The sequence below is a fragment of the Leptodactylus fuscus genome, chromosome 3 (genome assembly GCF_031893055.1).
Source record: "Leptodactylus fuscus isolate aLepFus1 chromosome 3, aLepFus1.hap2, whole genome shotgun sequence".
Lineage (NCBI taxonomy): Eukaryota > Metazoa > Chordata > Amphibia > Anura > Leptodactylidae > Leptodactylus > Leptodactylus fuscus.
In genome coordinates, this window is record NC_134267.1 from 119420104 (window position 1) to 119445675 (window position 25572).

Genomic DNA, 25572 nt, shown 5'->3' on the forward strand with positions numbered 1-25572 from the left:
AAGTAGCCGCTGAACTCCGAAAATGTATTCTATTATGTTTAATAAAAGTTAAGTGGGAGCTCCAAGAAGCTGCACCACAAATTTGCTCCAACGGTAGAGAACATCTCTCAGACCAGGAGGTAGAAACAAGTTTAACAAACTCAGTTGGATCCAATCCTGCAAAGGAAAGCCTAGTGGTTTCCTCTAACCCCCCCCCCCCCCCCCAACCCAAATAAAGTAGACTTAGAGGCCATAAGTGCCTTATTTCTTCCTGAGACATTGCCTAAGAGTCTCAGGCCCCCTGAAAGGTGAGGAATCATTCAAGTAAATCCTTAAACATCTGGACAGATCCAGGGAGTGCAGTCTAATCTCTTCCACAGAAGGGGGATTGGGAAAAAAAAAACTATGGAAAAGATACCACCTGAATGAAAAAAAGGCCCAAGCAATGAAAAAAAGGTAAAAGAAACAAAGAATGGAGGCAAAAAGAGACTTCTTGATACCTGTTCCTTTTTTTAACTACCGGTATTTATACGGAAGGGGAAATTCTAATTAATTATTCAAATAAAAAAATTCTACCTGTCCTACCAGTACACTGGGAAGGAATGCCATATTATTGTGCTGCTGGTAGGATTTAAGAGAACAGTGGATTACAGGAACAATTTTTAACAGCACTTTTCATTACATACAAATTCAAACAATTATAATATAACAAGACAATTGCTTAGAGTCATTTTCCCATGTAATAAATATTTACTTCTATTACTGCAGTGATTCCAAATTATTATTATTTTTTTATTAATACGCCCAAGTACATGCAGATTCTAATACTATGTCTCTTTGTTAGCTTTCACTCCAATTACTGTGTACTACAGTGCACATGCCTCTCTTGTGTCAAAGTGAAGTCATCTGAAACAATTAATTTTTAATATACACCATAAGAATTATTAACTGCATACCAATAAACTTCTTGGTGCACTTAGATGAGACAGCATCTTCTAGAGCACTTGCTTTGCCTCAGGTCACCAGATACTGGAACCTCTCAAACTTTATGTTAGTGGGCACTGTGAAGTGAGAACAAACAAAAACGTATGCCCCGACAGGCAGGTGCACCAAAACGGCTCATTTGCAGCTCTGTCTGCTTTACTGTAGCTAACATAGGGCTTGTCATTCTAATACAGGGATGCATTATTAATGCATGATCAGTACCAGGATGATATTGACGTAAGTGGAGCTAAATGAATTAAAGTTGAGAGATAGGTGCCCACCCCTGAAAAACTGCCAGTGATGAACGAGCCTGATCCCTGGACAATGAACCTGCATGTGCCTGCCCCCAAAAAATATGACTCAGGAACGATCATTGCACCTAATCAGTGAATGATGCATCAGTGAGGAGTTTTCATCTGCAGAGTCACTGTAATTGCTGAACAGAAAGCCATTGTCTACAGTAAATATGGCAACCTGAGAAGGGGAAACCCAGTGGAATTTAACACAAAACACAAACAAAACTTTAAAAAATTATAAATGTACCGTATATACTCGAGTATAAGCCGAGTTTTTCAGCACAATTTTTTTGCTGAAAGTGCACCTCGCTTATACTCGCGTCAATACGGTAATTGAAAATGTCACATGACTGGTCCACAGCGAAAGACATCTGTGGGAGGCTGCTGGAGCAGCACTGCTGCCGATAGGCAAGTGGTGAGGCAGCGCTGTCTCCAGGACCGCCCCAAGATGTTTCCAGAGCATCTTCTCTGCCTTGGAAACATCTTAAGGCGGCCCTGGAGACAGTGCTGCCTCATCACTCACCTATTGGCAGCAGCGCTGCTCCAGCGGCCTCCCATAGGTGTCTTTCACTGCGGACCAGTTCAATTATCACTCGAGTCAATACGGTAATTGACTCGACCGTATTGACTCGGCTGCAGCGGGCCTCCTCTCTAGTCCCAGCCCCCTCCCCCAGCTACATCACACGCCGGGTGACGTGGCCACATTAGCTCAAGCGCGCATCGGGCTTTTCAGACCCCCGAGTATAATAATCGGAGCCCCAGAGGAGGTGAGAGAAAATAATAAACAGTTTTACTCTCCTCTCCGGGATCCAATGTTAATCCAAGCCAGCTTCGGGCCTATATGGTAATATCCCAGACGTCACGTGGTCTGGGATATTACCATATAGGCCCGAAGCTGTGGTAGTAGTAATAGCCTGTTACTGCTAGCACAGGCTTCAGGCCTGTATGACAACAGGCTGCTACTGCTACCACAGGCTTTGGGCCTATATGGTAATATCCCAGACCACGTGACGTCTGGGATATTACCATATAGGCCTGAAGCCGGCTAGGATTAATATGAGCACAAACAGAATGTCATGCATTTTCCCCCCTCGGCTTATACTCGGGCCAATAAGTTTTCCCCGTTTTTTTGTGGTAAAATTAGGGGTTTTGGCTTATATTCGGGTCAACTTATACTCGAGTATATACGGTATGCTTTGGCACAGGCTAAAGCAAAAAAAAAAAAAAAAAAAAAACCTTGCAGGACAACCGACTGTTTTCATCCATTTTGAAGAAGTGTCATCCATAGATACTAGTGAAATTTTAATATTTACTGTTTAATAAGCCATTAATGTAAGAAATTAATAGAAAATAGATCTATTGCATACAGAATTATTAAGATGAAAAACAATAACATGAAATCTGTGCTTGTATGGATAAAAAAATCTGAGTAAACTAAAATTATCAATCCTATCAATCAGAGAGCATATTATACTTTTGTCTCTGGTTGTCACATAGAGGGATAATGTAATACCCCTCTGCACCTATTCGGAGAGGTGATCTTATGTGATACCCCTCTGAACATAACCAGGAAGTTTATTGGCACTGTGACCCAGACCCAGATCGCAATGCCAAAAGATTTGCACCAAACACTTACACAACACATACAAAAAATAATCAATCAAATTTACACTTGACCCTCTCCCTTTCCTGTTCATATCTGATCTTTATAGAGTAAAATACACTGACCATCTCTCTAGTGATATCCAGTACACGCTAAAATAATAGCAATAATGATTATCACTAGAAATAAATGTATAAAACACTTTTGACAGGTGGAAAAGTTCCATAGGTCCGATAACACATATCCACCCATTGAATGTCACCATATAAAATCAAAGTTTTTGGCAGCTTTCAGATAGGCATAATAGCGGGTGTTTTTGTTTGTACCCACAGAAGAAATGAAATATCTAGACTTCAAATAAGTCATCAGATTTAGAATTATGGCTCTCTAACTAAAGTAATGATGAACTATATGAACTTCAGAGGTTGCATCCATATGTGAGCAATAAACCTGCCCTGGTAATCATATTAGTTAGGCATAGAGATTGTAATTATATATTAGAGTTACAATTTTTATAGGGGGATAGAAAATTATATTATTATGTAAGCCCCTATTTAATTTGCATGCACAAAATTGGTTGGCGTATTTTCCGCTATTTTTGGCGCTTTTTTAATACCCACACCTGTAAATATATATCCGTGTGGTATGTGTGAATTCCTCATATATTCCTCAAGAGGACATTTTAGTAGCAAATTTGAATTTTTTGGGTGCATTCACACGGAGTAAAATGGAGTGTATTTTGGAGTGTAATTTTACACGTGTAAAAAATTTACGCGCGTATTTTGGAGCGTTTTTTTACACGTGGTGTTTACGGAGCGTTTTTTGGAGCGTTTACGGAAGCGTGTTTTTCTAAACGCCACGTGTAAAAAAACGCTCCAAAATACGCGCGTAAATTTTTTTACACGTGTAAAATTACACTCCAAAATACACTCCATTTTACGCCGTGTGAATGCACCCTTTCACTGCAATTTTTAAATGTGTTTTGTGTGTGAATGTAAGATTAAACGAGTTTTAGGTGCAAAGAGAGGGTTTATGGGTGCACTTGCTTTTCACGGTGTGCAATCCCTACATTTTATAGGATGATACTTTTTTAACATTTCCAGATTCAAAGCAGATTTTTGTTCCTTCCAGTTCTGGTGATTTTATAATGATATGTAAATGCAGGTGTAGACCTTAGTCATATGAATGAACTCCGCACATGCTGAACTCTTATTTTTAGAAGGTGCAGTGCATATACCTTTTTGTTTGGTTTCACTTCAAGGCCAAGGCCTGAAAGTAGCGTAAACTCCAAAAATTTGCATTGACTACAAAAAAGTGGATGGGATTCTGGCTAAACCATTCCACACAGTGCAGAAAATAATCTGCAGTGGAAATGCTAGGATTTGAAAACGCTAGCCCTTTTTGCAAATCACAGCATGTCAATTCCTTTTCGGCTGCGGCTCACTACTTGGGGCCTTAGCCATTAATATAAATGTAGTTACTTATTTCTAATTAAAATGTATTAGTATTTCCATCTTATAACATTATGGCAAATTAGTAGGGAAGGCTCTAACATTAGGGTCAATAGGGGTATGACCTCTGAAACCCTACCAATCACAATAATAAAGGGGCAGAAGATAAATTCCCATACATGAATAAGTAATAGCATGCCTTAACAGTACATGATCATTTACCATAATGGGAAGGCCTGTTTAACAATCAGGCAAACAGGTTAGGGATAAACTCAGAGACGGATATGGTAAACCAGAAAGACATCACTGAAGGTTATGTAAATGTCACCATTTTAATATACCAGTATATTGTTAATAAGTATAAAAGCCACACTTTATTTATTCTGGCATAAACAGTGACATGTCCAGACACATTGGCAGCCTTCCAGTGAAAATGAAGTAAATCAATGTGCTATCTGCGAGCACTAGCAGTTTACAGTAACAATCTGTGTTTTTAATTAAAGCACAACCATAAATGTGAAATTAGCTTATACTTGGAAATATTAATGTCATGCACCCAATGTGCATTATTGCTTCTTACCAAGTGCCAAATCTACACAGCTGTAATATAGTACCCATAGACAACTCTGGGGCCCTAATGTTTCTCCATATGCCTTTCATTTTATATATAAATATGCAGAGTATTATACTGTCTGATTCTTATACAAGAGAATAATTTTGCGATGAAGCACAAAACAGTATCTAGGACCCCATTGTATGAAGCATTGTATGAAGCAGTATAGCCTTTGTACATACAGCTCTGCTATGTGTATGACTTATCCACTGGAAGTAAACATATCTAGAACTGATGAAAAATTATTATAGAAATTTACATATGTAGCAGAATTAATCTGAACTTCTGCAACTGGTTAAACTACCGCACCGTGATATCTTATTGTAGAAGACAACAAAAGCTAATGAAAAGTCATTTAAAAAACATTGCTAATGTTAAACTATGCTCTCTGCTATTCTTTGTTGTTTTTAACTCAGCTAAGTTGTACAAAAGTGACTGCTAGAACACAGAATGAGGTAATAAATCAATTAATCAGGCGGAGAAACTGCTCCATAGAGCTTTATATGTGAGATAAATATACAGGCGCGTATAAAATAGACAAGCGGTCAGATTGAAGCTAAGGAGCAGGAGTACAGTTTAATAAATGGATACTTGAGATATATTACAAAGTTTCCTATATTTGAATGCACTATTCATTATGAAAAGTTTTTTTTTATAAAGGCTCGTTCACATCTGCGCCCATACTCCGTTCTGCAGGTTTCCTTTTCCTGCACAAAACAGGGGCAGGAGACAGAAATCTCCGCTCACGGCCGGACTCGGCATGACAGGTTTCCGTCTTCTGCATGCAGAAGACGGAAACCTGAAAACGGAGTTCAGGCGCTGGTGTAAACCCAGCGTCACTGGAGGTACATTTTAAAATAAAAGTTGTTACATAAAACAACTTATAGTTTTATTATAATGGACTGTGGATCATGGACACAACTGTGCCACCTAATTGTTTTGACTGTGGACTATTCCTGTGGGTTCTGTCTAAGTGGTCCCCTAGTTTTCACCCTTTAACCTCTATACAGGGATCCAGTCTTCGCAGCAAAAAAAAAACCAGCTGAACCAAAGCCCAGAGACACATCAGTGCAAAACACCAGAGGGTCAGGCAAAAGTGTAGCCAAGTCTGGTCTTAAGATGGGGGCGGGCAGGAGAGAGGCAGGGTGATAGGAAGCCAAAACGTCATACACAGAAGATCAGCAGGTCAGGAACAGAATCAACAGTCGAGAAACAGGATAAGGTCAATATCCAGACAATCAAGAAGGAACACAAAAACCACCAACCTATGTTGCTGAAGCACATAGTAGGTTTAACCCCTTAAAGATGCAGAGTAGTTTGCATGTTAATGATCGGTGTCTTATTTCATAATTTCCCTCCCAGTCTTCCAAAATGTATAGCTTTTTTTTATTTTTCTGTCGACATATCTATGTGACGGCTTATTCCTTTTGTGATGAGTTCTACTTTCATTTGACTCAAGTTTGGGGTACATACAATGTTTTTATAAGATTTTATTAGCGTTTTTGGGGGTACATGTGAAATAACACAGTTCTATCAGTTTTTTGCATTTTGTTTTTATGGCATTCACTCTGCATTAAAAATGACATGACAGCTTTGTTCGGCAGGTCATTACGATTACGGCGATACCATATTTATATTGGTTTTTATTACTTTTTACTGCTTTTATAAAACGTCACTTTTTGAAAATGAATGATTTTCCTGGGATCACCATATTCTGATACCTATAACTTTTTTACTAATATGTCAGGGCTCTTTATTTGCGGGACAAGTTGTACTTTCTACTGGTACCAATGTTTGGTTTTTATGACTTTTTGATCACTTTTTACTCTTGGGGAAAGCAAAGTGACGAAAATATGTTATTTTCCGCATGGCGCAGCCTCCTGACTGCTATGGCAACCCCTTGCAAACTGCTATCTTATCACGGGGGAAAGCCAAGGGGTAATCTTTCCCCTGGAACCCATGCATGCTGCGATCACCATTGATCACGACATCCAAGGGGTTACTCTTGGCCCGTGGCAAATCCACCTATGCCCACAGCAATACAGCGACATACTATTACGGCTCTGAACATTAACTATATGCTCAATGCAGTGTAATAGGCAGGAAGGGTTTAAATAGATATGGGGTGCTTGAGACTGGCTGGGCAGGGCTCACAGGTTAAACTCACAAGCTGCTGAGAGGGTCACTGCGCCCAGGGGTGAGCCTGCTCCTTTCGCCGCCCGAGGCTAACTGCAGAAAGCCGCCCCCCCCCCTGCCGGGAGGAGGGGGCGGATCGGGGGTGTGGCCGGGCGGATCGGGGGTGTGGCCAGGCGGATCGGGGCATGGGCGGGGCTTAGCCCCGTTCGCCGGCAGAGAGCAGGCCCGGAGACTGCCTGCTCTCTGCCTGAGCGTGAGGGGAGGCTGCTGGAGCGGCGCTGCTCCAGTGGCCTCCCCAAACCACCGCTCGGTGATAAGCCAGTCCAGGACAGCTTGTCCTGGACTGGCTTAGGGAAGCAAAAATGCCGCTCTCCCTGAGGCCCTGGCATAGTGCCACCTGAAGCGCTCGCTTCAGGTCGCCTCATGGGAGGTGCGGCGCTGACTGCGCCTGCCCTGTGGGTGGTCCCAAGTGCATTAGCAGCAGGATGGCTACACGGGTACGAGCTGTACAGCGAGCAACCAAGGTAATCAGCAAAGCATGCTGGGATTAGTAGTTCAATGGTGACTTAAGACTGCCATTGTTAAATTTAATTTTCTTACTTTCACAATAGCCATGGGTACAAACTGGAAAGCAAAGCCATATGTCAAGATGTCCCATCAAATCCTCAGCATTCTTTGTGTTGATGATGTGCTCTTGAAGGCACAAAATTGCAGAGCCTCAGCATAAATTTCTACTTGTCCATGTTCTAACAGGGTACATAAAAATGGACTATCTAAACCAGGCTACTCCTTTAAGAAACCGAGAAACCGTATATACTCGAGTATAAGCCGAATTTTTCAGCCCAGTTTTTGTGCTGAAAAAGCCCCCCTCGGCTTATACTCGAGTCAGCAAAAAAAAAAAAAATTTTTTTTTTTTTTTTTTTTTTTTTTTTAGGAGGGTGAGGGGGGTTTATGACCAGCCACAATATCAATGTATAGAATCTCCCATAAAATAGTGCAAAAAAAATAAATAAAAGTTCTTAATCCCTCCTTTCCCTAGAATACATACAAAAGTAGAAAATGACTGTGAAACACATACACATTAGGTATCCCTGTGTCTGACAGTGCCCGGTCTACTGAATATAGGGGATCTGCAGTGCTCCTGTTCCATTGGGAAGGGGTTAATAGCAGCACTGCAGATCCCCTATATTCAGCCAGAATGAATTCCAAGTGGGGGGAAGAAAAAAACAGTCCTCAAGCTCAGGGAAGGGGCAGACAGACAACCAAAACACCCCCTCCCCTTCCCAAGCATCTACTGCACCCAAAAACTCCGACCATTTTAATTTTTTAAATTTTCCAATAGCTGCTGCATTTCCCCCCTAGGCTTATACTCGAGTCAATAAGTTTTCCCTGTTTTTTATGGTAAAATTAGGGGGGTTGGTTTATACTCGAGTATATACGGTAATATTTTCAGAAAAATGAATGTTACTAGTAATACTAATAAAACAGGGTTATATTTCAAAATTAACATTAATAGAGGTTTTTGGTTTTTTTTACTTACATCATCCTGAACATCCAAGTCACACCCAGCTTTCAGGAGGATCTGCACCACATTAAGATGTCCTTTATTGGCTGCCAGATGCAAGGGGGTGCGCCCATGCTGCACAAAGAAAATAATACACACAGCTGAATGTAAGGAAACCAGCTCTATAAAAAAAAAGTTTTATTCCATGTGAAAATGGTCATGTACATATTGGATCTTTTCCAATATTTTAATGTACAGAGTTAAAGAGAGCTCAAAAAATTAAACAACCATTATAAGGTTAGGTTCACATCATGATTATGATATAAGTTTAGCGTGTATGACTGGAATAATCATAATGTACAGGTTATACATACATCACAGATGCCTGGGGAAGGTCAAAAGAGTGTCCTGCTGGCCTCTGTCTGGACAGTATATGTCACTATACAGCTAACACAAGTACTGTATACTTTTCAGCAGACTGTAATTGGCATTTTTCTGAAACTGATCTTTTGGCTCATGATTATTAGTGATCTTCAGCTCCTCCATTTAGTGGTTCACTACAGATCGTATCTATTCATGTCTTCCATCAAGTATAAATGGCTTCAATGTAAAGGTGGAATTCTTATTATGGTCACTTACTGCAGCCTACAATCCCTAATAAAAGGCATTAAACACAAAATCTGAACATCAACATTAAATTGGAATGTCTACCAAAGATATACAGTCGGATAACAATTTGAAATAAAAATAAAAAAGAGAAGGATAAATATAGTATAAGTGTTGGTATATATTTGGGATTTAGGGTATTTTATAACAGAGAAATTTATAGTACAGCTCTGCAATTTGCACTTTATTTATTTTTACAATTCTTGACCCAATTTACACCATCTGACTATACTAGCCTATTTGCCTTCAGTGGTATGCTGCTGCATTCATCAGCAACTCCAACATAGGTGCCTCATGCCCCACACAAGTATTGTATATATCATTGGTGTAGCAAATACATGCTAAAACTGCATTCATTGCATTTTACGCTAGGTTTACCCCTACACTCTTAGGGACCCAAAGAACGGAAACCCAACCTGCTTAAAAAGCAGTTACCCATGGACTATAAAGGGGTCCAATGGTTTTCTGCCCGAAAAATGTGGAGAGAAAAGTCCAGCTTGCACCAGTTTTCTCTCCGCATTTTTCAAGTGGAATGGACGACAGAATCCCCGAACGGTGAGCAAATGCAGATGTGAACCCAGCCTTAGACATAGGTCTAAGGGTGCATTCACACTGAGTAAACGCTAGCTTATTCTGAACGTAAAACACGTTCAGAATAAGCGGCGTCTAAAGCAGCTCCATTCATTTCTATGGGAGCGGGGATACGAGCGCTCCCCATAGAAATGAATGGGCTGCTTCTTTCACTCCGTGCAGTCCCATTGAAGTGAATGGGGAGTGCCGGCGTATACGGCAAGCTCTGCTCATGCCGGAGCGTACACGCCGGCACTCCCCATTCACTTCAATGGGACTGCACGGAGTGAAAGAAGCAGCCCATTCATTTCTATGGGGAGCGCTCGTATCCCCGCTCCCATAGAAATGAATGGAACTGCTTTAGACGCCGCTTATTCTGAACGTGTTTTACGTTCAGAATAAGCTAGCGTTTACTCAGTGTGAATTCACCCTAAGGGTCCATTCACACTGAGTTTTTTGGCGCTGATTTTGAAGCTGAAGCCGCCTCAAAATCAACCTCCAAAACAAGCCTCACCATAGAGCTCTATGTATTCCACCAGCGGATTTTTTCCACTAGTGGAAAAAAAGCGACATAACCTTTCTTCAGGCAGATTCCGCCTGAAAAAAAAAAACAAAACAACGGGAGGTGGTTTTTGGCACGGTTTCTGCAAAAACCACTTCATGTAACGGAAATGTTTGGAAGTTGTTTGGAAATTGCAGTATACCTACAGAAACACTGGTGGTGTGAACTTTCTGTCAAAAGCACAGAGGGAAAAACCACAGCAACCTGCTACTTGGGACCTTAGGCTTAAAATGCAATTACCTCTCTGGTTTTTGAACTGTAATGGTTGCTTTCTGATCACATATTAAAATTCAGGGATCTGCAATAGAATTTGCCACTTTAGACCTGTTGCCATTTTCAGATGCCACGTGTTGGAGCTGTAATGACTGCTGTAAAGACAGCAGCCTATCACAGCTCAATACTACACAGTCAATAGAAGCCATCCCACCTCGGCGATCATCGCTATTGCTTAGTCACTAATTACCTAAATCAGAAATTGCTGACTTCAACGGCAGTCGTTAATGGCTGCCCTGGTAGGCTTGGGTGAGCTCAGAGAGTTGTTCATAGTGGGTATAATGAGCACAGCTGTGTTAGATTGTCCTATGTTTCCATACTTTTGCCCATCTGTGCCCAATCTCCTGCTGGTCACTGCTGGACCAGGATATGCCCCAGAAAAAAAAGTGACACTGCTGAAGTAGAAAGCCCCAGGAGAAGTAACCCCATCACAGTTGGCTCTCACTACCAGACAATTATGTGCTCCAGCTACATAGTACACAGGCAGCCTGGGGATCAAATTTAACAAAGCAGGGCTTGTATAAATATATTGCTAACGACCCTACAGCAATTCTTGCCCAACCTCACAGGTGGACCCCGTAGATTCAGAGTTGTGCTTGTTATGGTGACCCCTCTATTAGAGACTACTGGGGCAGGGGGCATCTTATACTACACCCCACTGTACTGTACCAAAATGTCCAGGATTTGTTTTGAGGCCATACTTTGATTCTTGCATTATGCATATAATGAACTGTACCCAAGATGACCACATTCTGACCATTTATATAAATTGACACCCTTAACAGATCATTTCAATGCCCGGTTTGCTAAAGCATACACCCCTACCAAATAAGAGGAAAGTTATGGTGTGCAAGGGTACATCAGGTTATCTATACATATTTAGGATATATGAAAGGAAAGACTCCAGAAGTGATCCCCTAGAATGCTCCTTCTGGGAATTAATGTGTGGGACTTGGTGCATCCACCGCTGGACCAGGACCACCACTTCTCCTGGATAATTTCTATACCAGCATACCACTCTTCAAGTGCCTCAGAAATACTCTAATTTATGGCACAATAAGAGAAAACCAGAGAGCCCTCCCTAAGATACTGCTTGGGAAATCGCTCAGAAAGGGTGAGAGAAGGGTTCAATCTAGCAGCAAATGTTGTATGTCAAATACAGGAACAAGACAAAGGTCCTTGTATTGACAATAACACAACCATGTGCAACAATGAGGTACCAGTACACAGCAGGCATCCCAGGCTACAATGGTAACATGGGGAGGAGGGGTCAGATCAAGTCCTAAAGTGCGACATCACTCAGCAGAAATTGAGTGTGTGGTAAAAGAAACTGGCTGTGCACTTCTTAGAGATGGCATTGTATAGGCAACAGTATGAATCAGTGTGACACAAGTTTGAACAACCCAGGGCTCTGTAAGAAAGGGTATTTTAGGATATATCACACACCTGTTGATTTTTAATTTACCCTAATGCACTCTGTACTGCTTATCCCATTGCTGCTTCTTCTCTTTCTGAGGCCTGTCATCTGCCCTGGCAGCAAATAGCAGCCGCAAGTAGGAAATTGCAATTAACACAAAACCTGCAAATTATCTTTTGGAAACACCTATAGTGTCAAGATGCTTACAATACCCCTAGAAAAATTTCTTAACAGGTGTATTTTTTAAAATAAAGACATGACTTGTGGGTCACAATTGTACTGGTACCTCAGGGACTCTGCATAAATGACTTTGCTGTAATTATTCCCTGCTATCAAGTTTCACTTCTAAATTTTTTAACCCTTCCAGCATTCTAGAAAAATAAATAATAAAAAAAAACCCATAAAGTACACATATGGTAAATGTTAATGATTAACAAAGTTGTGTGCTAAGATCTGTGTTTTTAACATAATAACTAAAATTTTCCAAATTAATAATTTTATGATTTTTTGGTAAATTTTCCCTATTGATAAAATCAAAATGTAATAGCCACAATTTAGCAAAACAAAAAGTACACAAAAAAACTATTTTAGGTGTAATCAATTTTTATTAAATTTTTATATGGGAACAAAACAAATGCAAAATGTAGAGCACAGGAAAAAGTGTAAACAACGTCATTAACAAGTGCAATGATGGACGCACAAGTCCAAAAACAGGCATGTCAAGGGGAAAACAATGAAGAGAGGACAGAAAAAGGGGGAAACAAAAAGACACCAGGGGGGCATAGACAACAAGGGAGGAGGGGGGTGAAAACCACCTCTTTATGAAAAGAGACTAGAAAACTCTGAGGATACCTGGAACACCACCCACAGCCGTCATGAGTTTATCGAACTTAGAGGAGGCAGAAGAATCCTCTGCGACAAGAACCTCCATCCTCCTTATGACAAGGAGCTCGTGAAGCCACTCCATCAATGAGGGGCTTGTAGTGCTTCGCCAGTGGCACAGATTAACCGTCTTGGCAGCTGTGAGAAGGTGGCACAGGAGATCGCCCTTAACCCGGGATATCTTACCTGGGATGAGGGAAATGAGAGACAACTGGGGAGAGGAGGCAACGTTGCGATCACTGACTTTAGTATAAAGAGGACCAAAAGGTCTGGATCTCCTTGCACTCCCACCAGATATGGATGAGAGACCCCACAGTGGATCCACAGTGCCAGCAACTATTAGAGACAAAAGGGTAGATCTTGTGAAGGAGGTCTGGGCACCGGTACCGATGGGTCAGAATTGTAAAATTTTTTCTCTTGGACGCTACAGGGCAGCGGCAATTTGGGTGTAAGCAGGAAAGACTGGGCCCAATCAGCAGGAGAGAAACGCAAGTCAAGGTCCTTTTCCTAAAGTCTGGTGTAGAGTAGGAGACCCAAAGCTGCGGCCGTAGTAGGGTGTGAGTGGAAGTGCATCAGGGCTCACCCTGGAGGAGGATACTCTCTAGGGTAGAGGGAGAAGAAGAGAGCAAAGACAGCAAGGAAAACTTGCAGAGGAAAGCAGTGAGTTGGTTGTACTCCAACCAAGAGAGTGGGGTATCAGGGAAGGACGGCTGTAGTTGATTGAGGGAGTGGGGTGGCGTCGACCCTACAATCTTGCCAAGTCTGACGTCGTCACTAGCTGATCACAAAAAAACTAATTTAGAATCGAGTGAATAGGTAAATTCATTATAAAGACAGGTTTGAAAAATTGGGTCTGAACATTAAGGCACAACTACCCCATTTCCTTAAAAGGAATTCATTGACAAAGAAATGACTGTTTTTTGGGGGGTTTTAAAACAAGTTTTATGTTGACCATATTTTGGTGAGGTTTTTAAAAATTTTACATGTTATGAGCTATATTTTTTTATTTTATAAAATCCTGCAGTTATTTTTCCTATAAGCCAAATAATGCTGAGACTTCCTGTTTTCTATAGACTTCTTTGAGTCAATCACCTCATTTATCAGCACACTGATCACCCTGGAATCATCACCAAAAAGTCTTTAAAAATACTATATTTGATATAAAAGTGTGATTTAAACAATAGGTCATTTCCTGGTGACTATCCCGCGAATCCTAAAAACGCCTCACCATAGCACTGTATGGTGAGGCATTTTTTGGAGCAGGAATTTGATTCAGTTTCCTGATCAAATTCCTGAGCCAAATAACTCCCTGTGAACACAACCCAAGGGGGTTAAGTGGACACATGACATTTTAATGCATGTACATTTTTAAGGCATTGCTTTAAGTTTAGTTTGTATAGATACCTCAGAATACAATTCTTCTGCGGACATAATACACATTTTTCCCATATGTATCCCACACTTTTCCATATTTCCCACATTATTTTCTAACTCATAAAAATAAATTTTTTGAATAAACATTAGAAGCACTGATCTAAAAGTGACCTTCTCTTTAGTGTCAAATAATTGACATAACCACAGCAAGGTGCATTTCCTGTTCACAGCACCTGGAAAGGATCCAGGCCTAGGTCTCAGGTAACGCAATTACAATTAGGGTCTTATTGTCTCTAGGCAACAGAGGAAAGGTAGACTGTCAAATGACTCAAGGCCATGAGTAGTTTATCATGTAGATATGTGATCAGACAGGTTTTTCAGTGAGAGGGCATTTATTATCCAAAAGGTTCAGTTTACAAACTGTTTAACAGATATATCAAAAGCATTAAACCACACAAGATCCTGTCTAGTGGATAGGCCTTTATACAAGATAGCAAATTCTTTTAATTTATTTCAAAGAATTTGTATTTTTCTTTACTGTCCTATATAGGGCTCAAAATCTAAATTCCTCATCGGTATGTCTTTGGAGTGTGGGATTAGTACCTGGAGGATACACACACAAAAAAAGAGAGAACATACAAACTCCTTGTAGATGTAATCGCTGTTCAGATTAGAACCTAGTACTCCAGCACTGCAAGACTTCAGTACTAACCACTGAGCCACCATTGCTGCTGTCTGAACACAATGGCAATTATACTTTACTAGCCTCTGCCTCCAACATCGTTTGTAGATTGTTGGCGTTGATGAGCCGCCTATATTAAGCAAATTACTGCCGTTGATGGTTTGCCTGCCCTGACATTTTGGCAGCTCTCAAGCTGTCCTGCTGCTGAACTTGTTCCTCACACCGTGCCTGTGATTGTTCCAGCATCTCAGCAGCTCTCTGGAACGCCATATAATGAGTGTGTTGTTGGTGTTGATGATCCGCCTGCTCCGGAGTTTCGACAGCTGTCAAGTTGGCCTGCCACTGAAATCGTTCCTTGCGCTGTGCTCGTGATTGTTACAGCATCTCAGCAGCATGCTGGAAAGCCATATAATGAGCAGGTTGTTGGCGTTGATGATCCACATGCTACAGCGTTTCAGCAGCTCTCAAGCTGGCCTGCCACTGAACTTGTTTCTCGCACTGTGCCTGTGATTGTCCTGGCATCTCAGCAGCTCGCTGGGGCGTCATATGATGAGCGTGTAGTTGGCATTGGTGATCCACCTGCTCCGGCATTTCGGCAGCTGTCAATGGCCTGCCACTGAACTCGTTCTTTGCGCTGTGCCCATGATTGTTCTGGCATCTCAGCAGCTCACTGGGACGCCATATAATGAGTGTGTTGTTAGTGTCGATGTTCCCCCTCAGCTCTGCTTGAAGAGAACTCTGTTGACTTCTGCCTACCTTCATAGCTCTTGTTGTTTGCAACAAATTAGATTTTCTTTTACCTGGCATGTTTAAAATTGGTAAACTGCCAATTTGGATTAAAGGTGTTTTCCCATCCAGTGTGTGAGCATGTTGCCTGGAGCAGATCAGATAATATGCAAATGCATAAACAGAATCCATTGAGGGTATGCGTGTGTTTACACAGAGAGATAGACCAGGCTTTATCAGAAACTGAGATAAGTGGCTCCAGGAGCAGTATAATATAGTATGTGAACATAATTTCATAAGGGCTCGTTCACAAAGTGGGCGGTGGGGCGGATTTTAGCACAAAGAGAGCTACGGAGCTGAAGAAAGGGCAGCTCGCTTCTTTTTTCCACTAGCGGTGACATGCCTCCATAGACCACCATTGTAGAAATCCACTGTCAAAATCTGCCTCCTTGCCCCCATGTGAACTAGCCCTTACAGTCGTGAGGCCATGTCATTTATCGGGATAAAAAGTAGCCTATGTTTTAATCAAGGTTGCAAACTATGTGCCAAATTTCATTCAAATTCATTTAGCCGTTTTTGCGTGATTGAGGAACAAACATGCAAACACACAAACTTTCACATTCATAATATTAGTAGGATATATTACTTTAAGAGGACCTTTCATGGGTTTGGGAACAGGAAGTTCTATATAATGCTGGAAAGCCGACAGTGCAATGAATTCAGCGCACTGTCGGCTTTCCTGATCTGTGCCCCGGGTAAAGAGCTATCGGTGCTGGCACCGTAGCTCTTTACAGACTGTCACGAACGTCCTTCTCCACAGCAGCACCTATCACGCTGTATAGTGTGAGTGGGGAGGAACGAGTGGACGAGTATTATCAGGGGGGGGGGGGGGCGTTCCTTCCGGCTCACACTGTACTCACACTAATAGGCGCTGCTGTGGAGAAGGACGTTCCTGGCAGACTGTCAGGAACGCCCTTCTGACTGCAAAGAGCTATGGTACCGGCACCGATTGCTCTTTACCCGGGGCACAGATCAGGAAAGCCGACAGTGCACAGAATTCAGAGCACTGCTGGCTTTCCAACAGAATATAGAACTGCCTGTGCTCAAACCCATGAATGGTCCTCTTTAAGTGAAGATCTAGCCACATTTACTTGCAAGAAAACACAGTTGAATCACACTTGTATGTAGGACTGGCACCATGTATGGCAGCACTATCTAGTTACTGCTACTGTGTAAGACCAGGATCCCATGTGGATTAATGCTGTGGTTTGACCGGGGTGTTTTACAGTCTAGCGAATCCCATCCAAACATTGCAGAAAAATAGGTGCAGTGCACCATCACAGCATGTCAATTAAACCTCTGCAGGCTTTCTGTTACAGGTGCTGAGGGGAAAACCACAATATGTTACCACCGCGGTTTTTCCCGCATCGCATTTTTAGTACAGCTCACTACGTGGTGCCTTAGCCTAAGAGAAATTATGGGTACTATACAGTGTAGACGTGCACAATATTATACAGTTTTTCATAAATCATTGGCATCATCACTATACATATTGATCTAAAATCAATTTTATCTACAGTGTTGGCCAAAAGTATTGGCACCCCTGCAATTCTGTCAGCACAAACTCTTTGGTATTATTATCTTCATTTAATTTGTCTTCAATGGAAAACCACAAAAAGAATTGTCAAAAAGCCAAATTGGACATAATTCCACAGCAAACATAAAAAAGGGGGTGGACAAAGGTATTGGCACTGTTTGAAAAATCATGTGATGCTTCTCTAATTTGTGTAATTAACAGCACCTATTACTTACCTGAGGCACCTAACAGGTGGTGGCAATAACTAAATCACACTTTTAGCCAGTTGAAATGGATTAAAGTTGACTCAACCTCTGTCCTGTGTCCTTGTGTGTACCACATAGAGCATGGAGAAAAGAAAGAAGACCAAAGAACTGTCTGAGGACTTGAGAAGCAAAATTATGAGGAAGCATGAGCAATCTCAAGGCTACAAGTCCATCTCCAAAGACCTGAATGTTCCTGTGTCTACCGTGTGCAGTGTCATCAAGAAGTTTAAAGCCCATGGAACTGTGGCTAACCTCCTTAGATGTGGACGGAAAAGAAAAATAGACAAGAGATTTCAACGCAAGATTGTGCGGATGGTGGATAAAGAACCTCGACTAACATCCAAACAAGTTCAAGCTGCCCTGCAGTCCGAGGATACAACAGTGTCAACCCTTACTATCCGTCGGCGTCTGAATGAAAAGGGACTGTATGGTAGGATACCCAGGAAGACCCCACTTCTTACCCAGAGATATAAAAAAGCCAGGCTGGAGTTTGCCAAAACTTACCTGAGAAAGCCAAAAACGTTTTGGAAGAATGTTCTCTGGTCAGATGAGACAAAAGTAGAGCTTTTTGGGAAAAGGCATCAACATAGAGTTTACAGGGAAAAAAAGAGGCCTTCAAAGAAAAGAACACGGTCCCTAGAGTCAAACATGGCGGAGGTTCCCTGATGTTTTGGGGTTGCTTTGCTGCCTCTGGCACTGGACTGCTTGACTGTGTGCATGGCATTATGAAGTCTGAAGACTACCAACAAATTTTGCAGCATAATGTAGGGCCCAGTGTGAGAAAGCTGGGTCTCCCTCAGAGGTCATGGGTCTTCCAGCAGGACAATGACCCAAAACACACTTCAAAAAGCACTAGAAAATGGTTTGAGAGAAAGCGCTGGAGACTACTAAAGTGGCCAGCAATGAGTCCAGACCTGAATCCCATAGAACACCTGTGTAGAGATCTCAAAATGGCAGTTTGGAGAAGGCACCCTTCAAATCTCAGGGACCTGGAGCAGTTTGCCAAAGAAGAATGGTCTAAAATTCCAGCAGAGCATTGTAAGAAACTCATTGATGGTTACCGGAAGCCGTTGTTCGCAGTTATTTTGTCTAAAGGTTGTGCTACCAAGTATTAGGCTGAGGGTGCCAATACTTTTGTCCGGCCCATTTTTGGAGTTTTGTGTAAAATAATCAATGATTTGACTTTTTTTCATTCTTTTTTGTGTTTTTTCATTGCAAGCAAAATAAATGAAGATATTAGTACCAAAGAGTTTGTGCTTGCAATCATTTTCTGGAAGAAACTGAGTATTATCTGACAGAATTGCAGGGGTGCCAATACTTTTGGCCAACACTGTATAATAGTGGCTCATTCCAAGTCCCAATGATATGATATGTATGTCTGCCATTACAACTAAAATATAGTGTTCTTCAAACTAATATACAATGGCTTGCATAAGTGTTCATATTTCTTGAACTTTTTCACATTTTGTCATCTTACAACCATAAACTTGAATGTATTTTATTGAGATTTTAAGTGATAGAACAAAGTAGCAGATAATAGTGAAGTGGAATGAAAATGATACATGTATATGCAAAAAGAGAAAAAGACATGCCTGCACATCCCAGTCTTATACATTGATCTAGTGCTTCTCAGCAAATTCTATATTCAATATCGAACATGAGGTTCACGGTATACATATTGATCAAGGTGTATAAGCCCACTAGCCACTTCACAACAACCTCTTTATAGTGGGTCCCTACTCTACTGGGTGCGGCTCTGCACAGCGACCGCCACAAACACAACATGGCGCCCGCAGGGGAAGCGATCCAGTGCTCTGGCAACACCCCTGCCACCAGACCAAGCCCCTAGGCTCTGGGCTGCACTGCCGCATGGGCACAGCACCACAGGAGCAGCAGACACCATGCATCACAGCACCATGTGAACAGATCTCAAAAATTCACCTTACCACATTGCCCCAATCAGAGGACTGAGAGCTAGTAGGTGAGTCCCTTTTTGCAGTCTACTATATGTATACTAAGAACCTCATGTCCAGTATTGTAGAATTTGCTGAGAAGCACTAGATCAATGTATAAGACTGGGATGTGCGGGCCATGTCTTTTTCTCTTTTTGCATATATATGGTAAGTCTCTTCCTTCACCATTTTTTTGTTTGTTTTTCCTTGGCACCAGCATTCCCCCCATTTTGCCCAGGTGTTTTTAATAAGCAGGAGACTGCAAAAAGGGACCACCTACTAGCTCTCAGTCCTCTGGGGAAATATCGTAAGGTGAATTTTTGAGATCTGTTCACATGGTTCGGTGTTGCATGGTGTCTGCGGCTCTTGTGGTGCTATGCCTGTGGAGCTGTGCGGCCCAGAGCCTAGGGGCTTGGTCTTGGTATTATCAAGTCACTGTAAATTTTTTATTAAGTGCTCATTTTTATCTAGAAGTTGTGCCTTTTTTCTCTATTTTTTTTCAGTAGTTGATATTTATTAAATAGGTGCAGATCCTTCATAAATGTTGAGCATATGTTAGTTATTTTAGTTGTGCCTTTTTGGCCATGTGAACTTTACACCTATTTTTATAAAAAGACGAACTTGCATAATTTTGAGCAAAATGTACCACATGGAATTGTCATTCCAATGCTCTGTGACATAACAGGTTTTTCTCCACTAACTACTGAATTGCATTTGTACCTTTTTGAATAAGTTATAAATATGACAACATAAGAAACTCCACTTTGGCCATGGCTGCTATCCTTGCCAAAAAGAAAAAGTGGCAGGCAGAGAAAAACATCTGGAGAAAATGCACAAATGTTTGATAAGTAAACCACGACAAACAAACAAGCCCAAAAAGGGGTGATTTACTCCAAATAACGTCTCAAGTTACTGTTAGTGCTATTAATAAGTTATTATTATTATTATTATTATTATTATTATTATTATGTGCACACAAATACATTTAGCAGTGATTTCTGAGTTCTCTGGGAGCTCCTGGATTCTCTGCATTTGTTTCCATCTGCATCTTCCTGTTTATGTGCCTTTTCTACAACTCCCATGATTCCTTGGGCTGCACTCAGAGATGACTTATCTACGTCCCATTCTTACTCCCTCCTCCACTCTCTCTCACTCCCCTTCTCGTTTCCCTAGCTAACCTTCCCACTACACAGTCAGTGACCATTTTTAAACTCCTAGTTCTCATTCACTCAATAACCTTCTCCTTTGGCTGTAATGTAATCACTTCCTTATCATTACAGGGCTGCCATCAGGAATTTTGAGCCCCCAACAGTTAATGCTCCATACTGGCCTTCACACAGTATATTGTTCCACAGTGACCCCTGCAGAGTATAATATGCTCATTGTGCCACTTCCCCTTCCCCCTATTTGTTAGGCCCCATCCAGTTCACTAAATCCACTTGGGCCACCTGCAGACAGCAAACTGTTCCCTCTAGCATCCCGATGCTCTGCTACGGTCTCCCTATTATATACAGTCCTATGAAAAAGTTTGGGCACCCCTATTAATCTTAATCATTTTTAGTTCTAAATATTTTGCTGTTTGCAGCAGCCATTTCAGTTTGATATATCTAATAACTGATGGACACAGTAATATTTCAGGATTGAAATGAGGTTTATTGTACTAACAGAAAATGTGCAATATGCATCAAACCAAAATTTGACCGGTGCAAAAGTATGGGCACCTCAACAGAAAAGTGACATTAATATTTAGTAGATCCTCCTTTTGCAAAGATAACAGCCTCTAGTCGCTTCCTGTAGCTTTTAGTCAGTTCCTGGATCCTGGATGAAGGGATTTTGGACCATTCCTCTTTACAAAACAATTCAAGTTCAGTTAAGTTTGATGGTCGCCGAGCATGGGCAGCCCGCTTCCAATCATCCCACAGATGTTCAATGATATTCAGGTCCGGGGACTGGGATGGCCATTCAAGAACATTGTAATTGTTTCTCTGCGTGAATGCCTGAGTCGATTTGGAGCGGAGTTTTGGATCATTGTCTTGCTGAAATATCCATCCCCGGCGTAACTTCAACTTCGTCACTGATTCTTGAACATTATTCTCAAGAATCTGCTGATACTGAGTGGAATCCATGCGACCCTCAACTTTAACAAAATTCCTGGTGCCGGCATTGGCCACACAGCCCCAAAGCATGATGGAACCTCCACCAAATTTTACAGTGGGTAGCATGTGTTTTTCGTGTAATGCTGTTTTTTTTTGGATGCCATGCATAACGCCTTTTTGTATGACCAAACAACTCAATCTTTGTTTCATCAGTCCACAGGACCTTCTTCCAAAATGAAGCTGGCTTGTCCAAATGTGCATTTGCATACCTCAGGTGACTCTATTTGTGGCGTGCTTGCAGAAACAGCTTCTTTCTCATCACTCTCCCATACAGCTTCTCCTTGTGCAAAGTGCGCTGTATAGTTGACCGATGCACAGTGACACCATCTGCAGCAAGATGATGCTGCAGCTCTTTGGAGGTGGTCTGTGGATTGTCCTTGACTGTTCTCACCATTCTTCTTCTCTGCCTTTCTGATATTTTTCTTGGCCTGCCACTTCTGGGCTTAACAAGAACTGTCCCTGTGGTCTTCCATTTCCTTACTATGTTCCTCACAGTGGAAACTGACAGGTTAAATCTCTGAGACAACTTTTTGTATCCTTCCCCTGAACAACTATGTTGAACAATCTTTGTTTTCAGATCATTTGAGAGTTGTTTTGAGTAGCCCATGATGCCACTCTTCAGAGGAGATTCAAATAGGAGAACAACTTGCAATTGGCCACCTTAAATATCTTTTCTCATGATTGGATACATCTGGCTATGAAGTTCAAAGCTCAGTGAGGTTACAAAACCAATTTTGTGCTTCAGTAAGTCAGTAAAAAGTAGTTAGGAGTATTCAAATCAATAAAATGATAAGGGTGCCCATACTTTTGCACCGGTCAAATTTTGGTTTAATGCATATTGCACATTTTCTGTTAGTACAATAAACCTCATTTCAATCTTGAAATATTACTGTGTCCATCAGTTATTAGATATATCAAACTGAAATGGCTGTTGCAAACACCAACATTTTTAGAACTAAAAATGATTAAGATTAATAGGGGTGCCCAAACTTTTTCATAGGACTGTATGCCGCTCCTCCCAGAGGGTGAGACTTCTGTAATGGTTCGTGTATGGTCTGCTGGGGGCCTGTGGTGTGGGAATGGTTTCAGTACTAGCAGGTTATTTAATTCACTCCATTTATGGGACATGCAGGTCTCCCTCCCAACCCAGTTTCAGAGAATCTGCAGGGTTGGTATTTCCACTAAGGGGCCGATTTCCGCTATTTACCAAATCCTATTTTCTGCTATTTACCATTGTTATACAGTTGTGCTAAAAAGTTTACATACCCCAGCAGATTTTTTTTTTCCATAGAATATGAATGATAACACAAAAACTTTTTCTCCACTCATGGTTCACAGTTGATTGAAGTTTATTGTTAAACTTCTGTGTTTTCTCTTTTTAAATCATAATGACAACCAAAAACATCAAAATGAAACTGTTCAAAAGTTCACATTCCCCAGTTCTTAAAGGGTCTTTATCATTAGGAAGTGTCATTTTTAGCTAAGCACATACTTGCATAGCCTTTAGAAAGGCTATTTCACACATACCTTTTGTATGTAACTTGCACCAGTCTGTTTTTATTCATATGCCAATTATCCTTCTCCGTGCACCCCTTTCTGCTATTCTCTGTGTATATACAGCAGAGGCTACTGTGCTAATGACTCATTTCTTTGCTGTCATACATAGAGAATAGCAAACAGTGATCACAGACAGTGGCGTAACTAGGAATGGCGGGGCCCCGTGGCGAACTTTTGACATGGGGCCCCCCCGACACCGAAGATCTCGACCGAGTCCCTCCTACGCATTCCTGCGCGCTCTATTATGTTCCATAGTGGCCCCTGCACACAGTATTATGTCCCATAGTGGCCCCTGCACACAGTATTATACCCAATAGTGGCCCCTGCACACAGTATTATACCCAATAGTGGCCCCTGCACACAGTATTATCCCCCATAGTGGCCCCTGCACACAGTATTATACCCAATAGTGGCCCCTGCACACAGTATTATGTCCCTTAGTGGCCCCTACAGGACTAAATACTGTCACGTCACCCGCTGACCACTATACCAGGACAAATTGTGGATAAAAAAATCTGGTCATGTGCATTACAATTTAGTAACTCCATGTGCCTCATATTAATAGCAGTTAACCCCATCATCTCCCTCACATTAACCCCTGTGTGCCTCACCATAAGAGTTACTGATATGTGAGAGACATGGAGGTAATAATAAAGTATCTTCATTATTATTACCCCCATATGTCTCACATATCAGTAACTCTTATGGTGAGGCACACAGGGGTTAATGTGAGGGAGATGATGGGGTTAACTGCTATTAATATGAGGCACATGGAGTTACTAAAACACAAGTAATCACCCCATATGCCTGACATTAATAAGTAACCCCAGTACGTACCTGTGTAGCTTTAGTTTCACTTTCCTTCTTCCTTTCTTCCTCCAGTGCAGGACGGCAGGAGCTCGGCAGGGATAAGCCCCGCCCCCTCCTCTCATTGGTGGGCAGAGGACAGCAGAGAAAGGGAGGGGGGATTGAGGGGGAGCATCCAGAAGCGCTGACAGGAGCCAGAGCTGCAGCTCCTGTGTCTCAGCCGTTGCTGCAGCTTCGGGGCCCCCTGTTGGTGGAAAGTATTCCACCAACAGGGGGCCCCGATCATTATACTCGGGGGTCCGAAAAGACCTCCGAGAGTAATGATAGCAGCGGTAGCAGCTGTCACCGGGCCCCTGATGTCCCGGGCCCTGTGGCAGCTGCTACGGTGGTAGTTACGCCACTGATCACAGACACTTCTGGAGTGCACGGAAAAGGCTAATTAGCATATGAATAAAAACAGACTTATTCAAAGGCTACGGAGGCAATTTACATAGAAAAGGTAAGTGTGGAATAGACTTTCTAAAGGCTATAAAAGTATGAGCTTAGCTAAAAATGACTTTTCCCAATGATAGAGCCCCTTTAATACTATGTATTGCCCCCTCTAACATCAATGACAGCTTGAAGTCTTTTGTGGTAGTTATGGATGAGGCTCTTTATTTTCTCAGATGGTAAAGCTGCCCATTCTTCTTGGCAAAAAGTCTCAAGTTCCTGTAGATTCATGGGCTATCTTGCATGTACTGTGTGCCTGAGATTTCCCCATAGTGGCTCAATGATATTTAAGTCAGGAGACTTCATTTTCTTCTGCTGTAATCAATGACAGGTCGACTTGGCCTTGTGTTTTGGATCGTTGTCATGTGGGAATGTCCAAGTACGTCCCATGCGAAGATTCCTAGCTGATGAGTACAAATTTGCCTCCAGTATTTGCTGATAATGTGCTGCATTCATCTTTTCTTCAACTTTGACCAAGTTTTCTGTGTCTTTGAAGCTCATACATCCCCACATCATCAATGATCCACCTCCATGCTTTACAGTAGGAATGGTGTCCTTTTTATCATAGGCCTCGTTGGCACATCTCAAAATGTAATCTTTATGATTGTGGCCAAAAAGATTGATTCCAAATTACCTTGTTCCATAAGTTTTGAGGCTTTTCTCTGTGGTATTTTATGAATTGAAGGCGAGATTCTTTGTGGCATTTGAGCAGTAATGGCTTTCTTCTGGCAACTCAACCATGCAGCCCATTTTTCTTTTTTTTTTTATAAATTCTTTATTTATAAAATCAAGGATACAGAAAAGGGAAATCAAATGTCAATCAAATAAGCAAAACAAGCAACAAAACATGCGGGACCCAAGTACAATAAGGGCCGCCAAACAAATTGAAAGGCCAAACCTCACCACAACCAACAAAACGGGAGAGGAGCGGCCAACACCACAGCTCTAGGAAAGGTGGGGGTAAACAGAAAACAAAGGGAAACGAGGGATAGGGATATAGGGGGGGGGGGGGGGGAGGTGGAGACAAAGAACAGATCAGGAAGGTGGGGGA

General features: G+C 41.7%; 1 protein-coding gene across 3 annotated transcripts in view; it reads right to left on the bottom strand.

Annotated features, from left to right (window-relative positions):
- ANKRD6 (ankyrin repeat domain 6) overlaps positions 1-25572 on the bottom strand; it is a 132846-nt gene that overhangs the window by 25721 nt on the left and 81553 nt on the right. For all 3 annotated transcript variants that reach the window (XM_075268190.1, XM_075268191.1, XM_075268192.1), the window contains exon 3: positions 8603-8701. In XM_075268190.1, coding sequence (XP_075124291.1) covers positions 8603-8701 — 99 coding nt within the window. The remainder of the gene's footprint in view (positions 1-8602; positions 8702-25572) is intronic.